Source organism: Gaeumannomyces tritici (assembly GCF_000145635.1).
Source record: "Gaeumannomyces tritici R3-111a-1 unplaced genomic scaffold supercont2.4, whole genome shotgun sequence".
Lineage (NCBI taxonomy): Eukaryota > Fungi > Ascomycota > Sordariomycetes > Magnaporthales > Magnaporthaceae > Gaeumannomyces > Gaeumannomyces tritici.
Genome location: NW_008804548.1, coordinates 155,063 through 164,883, shown reverse-complemented (window position 1 = coordinate 164,883; position 9,821 = coordinate 155,063). Strand labels below are relative to the sequence as shown.

The following is a 9,821-nucleotide window of genomic DNA, read 5'->3' as shown; positions in this document are numbered from 1 at the left end:
GCCGCTGCCAGCTGCGCGCCAGGAAGTCGTCGTACTCCTTGCCCAACCGCCGCGCCGCCTCGAGAACAACGACTAGGAGGAGCACGCCGATGCAGGTTGCCGCGAACATGCCCTCGTTCTTGATGTGCCAGTCGGCCGTGAGGAAGCCTGGGAAGGGAGGTTTGGTTAGTTTTTGTGGTGCGGTTGCGGTTGCGGGGGGGATGCGGTTCGGTTAGGGTGTGCGCGTACAGGCATCGATCGTGTGCGTGTTGAACAACATCTGTGGCCCGGGGCGGTCTTGTCAGCACCTCGACGGGCGATTCGATACTGCGCGCTAGACCAGTGAACATACCGTCATTTTGCACTCAGTGGCATTACCGCCCCCTCCCGAGCTGTGGTGGCTCATGTTGGCGATGTTCTGATACGACCGATCTGTATAGGGGACTAGGTAGTTGCGACCTTTACTCGGCTCGTCCTTGGATCGTCACCGCTGCAATTGAAGGCGTTGGGTGCTGGCGGACGACTGGGCGACAGCTTCAGGTAGAAAGACGGGTTACGGGCGCCAATCGAGTGTTAAGAGCGAATGCTCAACTTCCCCAGCGCGTCGCCTGTCGTCAGAGGTATTTGCGCAATCCTGCGCAGGCGACGAGACGGCCTCGACGGCGGGCGGAGATGACCCAGTTAATGAGCAAATATTCGGCCCAACCGCGAATGCACGCCAAGGGTCCAAGGAAGCCCTCCGCAAGCTATCGTCGGGCGGCGGTAGGGAGCGCACACCGACCAGGTTGAGGGTCCGTCAGTATGCTTGAAGAGTCAAGACCCCTGGCAAGGCCGCGGAGCAAGATAAATGAGGTCACATCGGTGCCGTAGGGCCAGACAATTCATCCTCCCGTCCACCGAGACAATGCCACGAGCCGAGCAATGCCATCTTCTTCACCAGGCACAGAGGATTCTCGATATTAGCCCTCACATGGCCCTCAACTGTCCGTAGAAAAGTCCAAGTCTCAGCTTTCACAGAAGCCCATGATGGCCTCGCCCCCCACCCAAAGCCAAGACGCCATGCATCCCGGCATCCGGGACCCGCATGCGGGGACGAGAAACACTGCACTGGATGTGGAGTTGAGAGGAAAACGTGCTCAAACGTGCTCAACGTGGGTCGCAACGGTCGAGAAGCCAAGTCGTCCAAGTCGGATGTTTCGTTTCTGTCCTCTTGGGGCGGCCAGATGCACCTTGTTGGCCGGCTTTAGAACGGAAACTTGACGCGCGGGCGGGTGCATTATCCCCATGTGTGTTTGCTTTCCGCCCTCCGGGGCGGGAAAGGGGGCGCGAAGGCACTGCCGAATCGAGCTCGTAGCAATTACCATTACATGCGCGCTCAGCTTTGAGCAAGTTTGCCGACCCACAGGCTTGGACTCTGGGCAATATAGAGACCAGCCCTAGCCTCCGCCTAGGCCCGTCAGCGTCCTCAAAAGGGAACCGGGCTGCTCCAGAAGCAGGTCAGCGGAGGCAGCTACCAACCACCAAGCCCTTGTCTCGGACGGAAAAAGGCGTGGGGGAAGGACTTACATACCCTCCGCGTATAGGAGCAGCCGGAAGTGATAGCCGGCACTTGCAGCATTACTACCCTCCCGACGGGTCCAACACTCCCGCCAGACAGGGGCTCCCATATATAAGGAAAGGCGAGTCGCTTTGTGGCTGCTCGGCCTCGAGACACGCCCGTCCACTCACTCTTGGACGACAGCTGCCGCGTGCCGTTCCTCAACGACAGCCGCAGAGCCGCAAGTCCACGACCGACGGTCCGCTGCCGCGGTGGGCACTCGCTCAACACAACGCACAACATAGCCATGGCAACGCCACTAGCCGCCAGGCACATCCAAGACTTCTCAAATGCATCCAGCGTGGAGCCTCACTGGGGCTACGCCGACCGGGTAGTGCCATGCGTCAATGACAAGGGCAGCTGCGAGTACCTCGACCTCGTGTACGGCGGCCACGACCTCGGCATGCTGTACATGGGCATCATGTGGCTCACCATCCTCGGCGTCCTGGCTGCCTGGGCCGTTGCCCGCCGCACCTTCCCCTCGGTAGCCGCTAACGACAGCACTAGGGCCGACGGCGAAACACAGACGGCAGGCTCCCGCCGCGAGTCGGCCATCGTGAGGGCCCGCAACGCCGTCGCGTCCGCCTCCCGCCGCAGCCTGCTGCCCGAGTCGGCTCGCTTCATATTCGGCCACACGACGCGCCTGCAGATCACCACCCTCGCCGTCATCATCGCCTATCTGACCGTCATCACCTTTATCGGCCTCGAGTACCGCATGTGGCTCACGCCCGTCGCATCCGTTCCCGGCTTGTACCAGACGCGTTCGTCGCTGGGGCCGTGGTCCGACCGCATCGGCGTGGTCGCGTACGCGCTCACGCCCCTATCCGTCCTACTAGCCAGCCGCGAGTCGCTGCTGTCGGTCCTGACCGGCGTCCCGTACCAGTCCTTCGTGTTCCTGCACCGCTGGCTCGGCTACGTCATCCTCCTGCAGTCGGTCCTGCACACCATCGGCTGGGTCGTCATCGAGGCCCGTCTGTACCAGCCGCAGCCCAAGGTTTGGGACAACTTCGTCGTGCAGCCCTACATCATCTGGGGCTTCGTGGCCATGGTGCTGCTCACCATCCTGTTCCTGCTGTCGACCAAGTGGGCCATCCGCGCCTTCGGGTACGAGTTCTTCCGCAAGGCCCACTACGTGCTGGCCATGGTGTACATCGGCGCGTGCTACGCCCACTGGGCGGCCCTGCAGTGCTTCTTGGTGCCGGGCCTCGTCAGCTGGTTCGTCGACCGCGGGGCGCGCCTGGTTCGGTCTGCCCTCCTGCACTACAACTACCTCCCCGACGGGTCCGTCGGCTTCGCCTCGGCCTCGGCCACGGTGCAGCGCTTCGAGGACGCCGAGGGCGGCGACGTGATCCGCCTCGACTTTGTGCACCCCCAGCGGCCCTGGGCTGTCGGCAAGCACTTCTTCCTCTGCTTCCCCGAGCTCAGCATCTGGCAGTCCCACCCCATGACGCCCCTGTCGGTGCCCGCGACGTCCGGCCCCACGCCCGACGGTGGCAGGACGAACCCTGCCGTCGGATCCCTCCACTCCTATGTGGTCCGCGCCAAGGCTGGCGAGACGCGCAAGCTGGCCGAGCTGTGCGTCAAGAAGCTCGCTGGCGACGCCAAGGATGAGAAGGGCAAGCCTCTGGACCCCAAGGTTTCCGTTGTCCTGACGGGCCCGTACGGACAGGCCATCACTGGCGACAGCCTCACTCCCGAGACTAACATCCTCTGCGTGGCCGGCGGCACGGGCATCACTTTTGTCCTCCCTGTACTTCTTGAGCTGGCGCGCAGCCGACCGGCGGCGTCCGGTCGCAAGGTCGAGCTGCTGTGGGCGATACGGCACGAGCGCGACATGGAGTGGGTGCGGCCCGAGCTGGACGAGCTGCTGGCGGCGGCCCAGTCGCACGGCGTGCACGTCGACGTGTTCCTGACGCGCGACCCCAAGGCGCGCACCAAGGTCGCCGTCGCCTCCGGGTCCAAGGAGGACGCGCTCGCGGGGTCGTCCCCGTCGTCGGCGTCGGTCTCGTCGGGCGAGGAGGTGAACGAGGTCGGCGAGCTGGCGGTGCACCGACCGGCAACTGTCGAGGTTCCGGCGGCGCGCAGGCCCGACGTGGCGGCGGCAGTGGAGCGGTTCGTGGCGGGCACGGCGAGGGGGCCGACGGCCGTGTTTGCCAGCGGTCCTCTGAGCATGGTGGGCGAGCTCAGGGCGGCCGTGGCGCGGGCCAACGACGGCGCCAAGGTCTGGCGCGGCGATGGGCGCTTTGACGTCAGGCTTGTGAGCGACGATCGGGTCGAGTGGTAGAGGAGGACTCTGGTAGAGGAAGGTCTTGTTGTTTGCATTTTTAGATACCACTAATGCCATGCTGAGCTCATCTGTTTGTCAAAAATGTGTGGGGCCAAGTCCAAACCGCTGTGGGTCACCGACCAGTCCATCGGGACAGCGCCCAAATCCTACTCCAGCGCCTTGCATCTCCTCCTCGCCACGCCAGCCCCCAGTCCCAAGGCTGGCGTGGCTGCATCAGGACACCAGATTGGCGAACAGCCTCACCGACGTGTGCCTCCAAACAGCAACTACCGCGGCGCGATCGATTTTCCCCAGCGCTAATCCGCCAAACAGCCGAGCCCTCTCCAACCCCAAGGGCTAGCTGCACGGCTGGGAATGCCTTCTCCGATACCCTAGTTCACATTCCATGCCTGGGCCAGTCGACACTCTACTGTGGGGCTGAGTTGACTCCTCCGACCCCCTGGTCCATATCTCGTCGTGCCTTAGATTGGCGATATCTGTGGGGGAATGCATGCCATCCCGCGCCCCGGTCCCGGCCAAAATGACGTGGAAACAAGCTGGCGTTAGTGGTGCTGGACGCAGCGTGTTCTGGATCGCGATGAACTTTCCGTTCAGCCTCCCTTCGATGTTTCAGCAGCAAGTCAGTTGGTCCTGAAATCCTGCTTGCCACCTCGACAAAATGTATAAGAACTGGCCACAGCCCTTAACCAGGGCGTATCGTTCCCGTCCAACACAGACACCAGGACATCCTCCTGCCATCTCCCATCCATACTGAACAGTCATTGCGAAAAATGCCCCAGTCTAGCCGTTTGAGTCTCTCTACTGCCTTGTGCGGCCTCCTCCTCGGCCTTGGCGCCGCAAAGGACATCAAGGTCAAGACGCCCTAGACCATCCAGTCCGCCATCGACTCGGCCAGCCCCGGCGACACCATCACCGTGGCCAAGGGCACCTACGCTGAGCAGATCCTCATCACCAAGAACGGCATCAAGCTCGTCGGCCAGAATGGCGCCACCATCGTGCCACCTCCCACAGCCGTGACCAACGGCTGCTCCGGCCTGGCGGGCCCTCTGCCCCCGCCGGCCACCAGCGGCGACACCCAGGCCGGCATCTGCATCCTCGGCGCCGGCGTCGTCCTCGGCGACTGGCCCGGGTCCGAGCACCGCAAGATCGCGTCGTACGGCGCCCCCGTCGAGGACGTCCAGGTCAAGGGCTTCACGATCCGCGGCTTCAGCGGGCTCAACGTCGCCGTCGTCAACGCCAAGAACGCCGAGGTGCGCGAGAACACCCTCACTGACGGCGGCGCGTACGGCTCGCTCACCGTCGGGTCCGTCGGCACCGTGGTGACGCGCAACACGGTCAACTCGTCGGCCCTGTCCTTCATCGGCATCTGCATGGACGACCGGTCCGACGTGCGCGTGTCGGCCAACACCATCTCCGAGATGGTCATCGGGCTGTGTGTGCAGACGGACGGCGCCGACGTCAGGGGAAACACGGTGCGCAACTGCTGCGTCGGCGCCTTTGTCGACCCGGGCATCAGGGGCGCCAGCCTGACGCACAACCAGATCGGGCCCACGAACCCCTTCTGCACCTTTGGTTTCGTGTCGGGCATCCGCATCGCCGGCGCCGTCAGCACAAACGCCCAGCACAACACCATCACGGGCCAGACCGACTTCAACTTCCCCGACGGCCACGGGCCCAGCCAGAGCTTCGGCGCCGGCATCGCCGTCTACGACTTTGACGCCAAGGGGGCCAAGGCGACTGGCAACGTCGTCGACTTCAATAAGCTGTCTGGGAACGACATCGATATCGACACGGCTTTTACAGGCACCAACGAGATCAAACACAACACCTGCACGACGCCCAGTACCCTGTGCAGCAAACAGTAGCTTGGAGATGCCATAGCCCTTCCAGTGCTTAATTTCACGTTCATTCCCTAATGTCTCCCACAAAGAGAAACGTCAATGCATGCTTGTGGATATGCCCCGTTTGTAACACTACCTAGCCCGATTTTGAGGAAGAACCCGCAGAAGTTCAAGAAGCCACCTCACGGCGCACCAAAAAGCCAATAGAAGTACACATAGCAGAAGTAACAGAACAGGCAACAGAACAGGTAACAGAGGAGCCCACAGAATAGCCCACAGAAGAGCCCGCAGATGAGCCCACCGAAGAGACCACAGTAGATCCGATAGACCAGCCAACAAAGGTTCCCCTAGATAAACATCCAGACAAGCGGATAATAGCTCCCACAGCAGCCCACACGCCCGAGATAGGATACTTCCAAAAGACCCGCTCGGCGACCCCATTTCATCCGGCCCTTGCAAGCGTGTACCAGCTTCCCCGGGCGGCCGAGTTTCACGCTCGGGCGCCAGCTTCTCCGCCAGAGCTTCACGCTCGGCCACCAGCTTCTCCATCCGAGCTTCGCGCCCGGCCGCCAGCTCCTCCTCTGGGGGAAATTCACGCACACGTAGCTCTGCCAGCTTCTCTAGCGGAGCTTCACGCCGGGCCGCTAGCTTTTCCGGCAAAGCCTCTCGCCAGGCCGCCAGCTTCTCCGGAATTGCCTCCGCCAGCACGCTGTGTTGCGATATTTTACCGCTGGCGAACTGCCTAAAGACAGACCCCAGGACGTCGTGGCAGTATCTGCATATGTACTCGGCCGCCTCGAGATCGATGTCCGCCCCATCGCTGCTTACCAGCACTAGATTACCCCTCCATTTTTCATAATGCGAGCTTACCTTCCCCCACCTGTCGCCAGAATGGTCCATGTTAACCATCAGCGCCTCGGCGTATGGGTTCTCCATGTCGCGCCCTGTGTCGTCCTCGCCCACCAGCGCGAGATGCTGTTCGAGCCGTGATGAGTCGGTCTCGCACACACGCATTTCGTAGCCGAGCAATTTAGAAAGCTGCGAGACCTGGCTGGCGAAGGGCAGGTCGCGGTCGACCGACACCTCGGTGAAGAGCTCGTCCCCCGACAAGGCATGCTCCAGCTCGCAGCTGATCTTGAGCGCGCGGACGGAATACGCGTCCCCCCTCACCGGGTGCACCTCGCTGTCGAAATAGGTGCTGAAGTAGTCGAGGACGTGTCGGAAACAGGCGAGGTTCATGTCGCCGAACGGTATCCCGCTGTGCCGCCCTGGCCGCCCGTAGAGAGCCACCACCTCCCCGTACACCCTTGTTGGCACTGTCATTCCCGGGCACCTCTCTACCGCCTGGTGGACAGCCTCGTTTGCCACATCGCTGTGGTCTTCGCAGTAAAGCGTCAAGGCATGCCTACTCAGATCAATACTCCGCCGCTTATTGACGTCGATGAATATCGTCTTGAGGACCCCGTGACTATTCCCAAGAAACGAGTCGAAGCATGGGGGGACTTCCTCCTCCCGTTCACTGACCGGAACTGGCTTGTCAAAGGATGCCCAGGCAAGTCGAGGTCTCCTTTTTCCTAGCGGGAACCACACACACGCCCTGTGCAGCGATGATGGCCGCGTGCCCAGAAACATCTGAATCTTGCGGCAGAGCAATTTGTGGGCGGGCCAGTCCACAATCTGGCAACGTGTGGTGCAGTACCAGCTCGCCCAGCAGCTGGTACAGCGACGGGCACCAGTGCTTTGGCACATGGTACACAGCGTCCGCAGGTCCCTGCACAAAATAATCTCTGGGCCGGTTGATCTTGGGTTTAACCTGTCCAGCACAATCAGCAAAAGTCAGCAAGTTAACGATTCGGGCCAAGGGGTATTTATGGTAGTTGGACTTACAAAATGCGCCTTTTTTCACGGAGTTCGTCAGCTTGTGCTTCCCCATGCTCTCGGTGAACAGAATGGGCTTTAAGCTGCTGCATGTCGGCGGTCTTTAGCTGCGAAACAGCGGACGACTGGTGTATTTTGTCCGAGGTTGGCTGGGCTCTAGGGTCCAAAACAGATCGGATTCTGTCCTTGACAACCTCCAGCAAGCCATCCAGTCGGGCCTTGGAAGATTCCGAGTAGAAGTCCCCGACGCCCCAGTAGGGATGGCACTCTCCATGTCGCCCCCGAAATCCGGGCTTAGAAGGGGACAGTTCCAAAAAGGACGAACAAAGAAAGCAAGCCTTTTTGCTGCAGCCAAAGTAGGCCAGAGTCGGGGCTTTGTGAGGCTCCTGTTCGTACCGCGTCACCAGCTGGATCTCGCAGTGGGTCGGAAGCTCCCGGCCGCATTCTTTCTTGAACTTGGCGTCCTTCCCGTGAAGCGTTCTTGGTGGCCCATTGGGCTGCTTTGGAAGTCCCAGCCGCTTCCAGGCGCTCGCTATCGTCGGCGGGATCTGGCTTTTAGAGAGCGAAATCCGTGGCGGCGGAACAAGGGCGATAAACGTGACATTGCGGAAGTTTGGCAGCAGCTGAGCGACTTGCCGGAGTATCTTAAGACCGGTGACCGGCCTGGCTAGGAGTCGTAGCCACCTGAATACTACGTCTGGTCTCATCTCGCCGATGTGCTTTTGTAGGATGAGGGTTGCATCTTCGTGCGACTGCATCGCAATCGTGGCTGCCTCCACGATCCGCCGCCTTTCTTTCGACAAGTCCTGGGCCTCTGCCATACGAAGGATGTGCCAATCGAGGCGTGCTTTGGAAAAGGTCCCCAGCACATCGGAAAATGGGGGCAGTGGACTGAACGGACAGCAACCCAAGAGACAAGGCGTGTCTACAACATTCGTCCCGCTTCCTGGCGTGTATATACTGCGGGTTATCTTGACGAGCCCGTCAGCCCAAAAGTCAATGCGCGGTGCGTTGTAGGCAATAGTGGCGTCTAGGAACGCATGCCGCTTTTCGGCGGTGTCTGCGAGTTGAAGCTGTCAGTCTGTTGCCAGAGGGCATCAATCTGATTGCTATGAAGCACCCACCCTCATCTCCCTCAAGAGCTAGGAACTGCGACAGCGAGTCGAGGTACTGCTCGTCCTCGGGCCCGAAACCCCCATTACTGGCAATGTCGACCTCGATTGCGTCCTCCGACTCCCTCATCGCAGTGGCCATCACGCGGTCGCCGCCCTTGACATTGGAAAGGAGCTCGGCCACGCAGTTGAGAAACTTCTTGCGGATGCCGACGTCGTGGGCCGCAAGACGCTCTGGAGCGATGGTCTCGTCGTCTCTTGCCTCTCCTCCTTCGTTTTCACCAACGAAATCATCATCCAAACCCTCCGCTAAGCTCGGCACTTCAGTCGGAACGTGCGTGTAGCGGTCGAGATAGGCGAGGATGTGGGAGGCCCAAACAACTCGAGCCAGCTCGTTAGGGGCTGGCGGCATTGTCGTTTCGGCAGGGGATCTGCTATCGCGTTGGGGTTTTATCCCGTGGCAGTGAGAAAAGATCACTGATCCTTTTTCACAGGAGAACATGGTGCCGCGGGGCTGACCATCTTGAACGAAAGCATCAAACCCCCGCCATGCGGGAGGCCCTCCAGCGCCACCAGAGGACGTGGCGATGCACACCAACAACAACAACAACAACAACTAATGATAGGACGGCGCTGGAAAGAATGTTCCAAAATATTACCGGCCACATCCGCGGTTGGTCAACGGGGATCGATCCAAGATTGGGCGGCGCATCGAAAACCCCTCAACGGACGGCTGCCAAAAAATTACAGCAGTAATTGCTGTTTGTATTTCTTCGCTAATGATGAAGTCCTGCACGTCGATTGTCGGCTCCTCGATCATCTTCCGGGTTAGAGGTAGTTTTACTGACAGCAACCGCGTTTTCAACTGCCTCCAACTCCCTCCTAGGCTAGACGGATGTCATGTTACAATACAGGGAAAGAAAAGGTACGAGGCACGACGTTGCAGCACTCCTACAAGTATTGTAGCCATGCCCACGGTGAGTTGGTAGTGGCTTGAAGCTGGAGCGATGTCCTAATACTATACTTGATATCCGGTTTAAACAGCAAACGTCCCTGCTTTGCCAGCCAGCAGAGGAATGCAGTAGCTGACCAAAGCATCCCCTGGAAATTGTCGCGCATATGTTGCC

At 60.5% G+C, this 9,821-nt stretch overlaps 4 protein-coding genes across 4 annotated transcripts in view; 2 read left to right on the top strand and 2 right to left on the bottom strand.

Annotated features, from left to right (window-relative positions):
* The window catches only part of GGTG_07458 (hypothetical protein), a gene marked incomplete at both ends in the record, with an annotated part of 2,027 nt that extends 1,642 nt beyond the window's left edge, over nt 1-385 (bottom strand). Inside the window, 3 exons of the mRNA XM_009225282.1 lie at nt 68-147; nt 229-259; nt 332-385. Of these exons, the coding sequence (XP_009223546.1) occupies nt 68-147; nt 229-259; nt 332-385 (165 nt within the window). The remainder of the gene's footprint in view (nt 1-67; nt 148-228; nt 260-331) is intronic.
* Nucleotides 386-1,357: 972 nt separating this feature from the next.
* GGTG_07457 (ferric reductase) lies at nt 1,358-3,911 on the top strand. Its single transcript, XM_009225281.1, has one exon. The coding sequence runs from the start codon at nt 1,824-1,826 to the stop codon at nt 3,858-3,860; it is 2,037 nt and encodes a 678-aa protein (XP_009223545.1). The 5' UTR covers nt 1,358-1,823; the 3' UTR covers nt 3,861-3,911.
* Nucleotides 3,912-4,383: 472 nt separating this feature from the next.
* On the top strand, nt 4,384-5,728 carry GGTG_07456 (hypothetical protein; the record flags this gene model as incomplete). Its single annotated transcript, XM_009225280.1, has 2 exons — nt 4,384-4,482; nt 4,730-5,728. 2 exons carry the CDS (start codon nt 4,384-4,386, stop codon nt 5,726-5,728), a joined length of 1,098 nt encoding a protein of 365 aa, XP_009223544.1.
* Nucleotides 5,729-5,768: 40 nt separating this feature from the next.
* On the bottom strand, nt 5,769-9,106 carry GGTG_07455 (hypothetical protein; the record flags this gene model as incomplete). The annotated part of the gene is made up of 6 exons (XM_009225279.1): nt 5,769-5,782; nt 6,172-6,499; nt 6,575-7,172; nt 7,979-8,396; nt 8,544-8,642; nt 8,707-9,106. The coding sequence occupies 6 exons, from the start codon at nt 9,104-9,106 to the stop codon at nt 5,769-5,771; spliced, it is 1,857 nt and encodes a 618-aa protein (XP_009223543.1).
* Nucleotides 9,107-9,821: the final 715 nt, after the last annotated feature.

Bases quoted from the DNA above. Each gene is read 5' to 3' on its own strand.
- GGTG_07457 (XM_009225281.1), top strand. From the start codon at position 1,824: ATGGCAACGCCACTAGCCGCCAGGCACATCCAAGACTTCTCAAATGCA.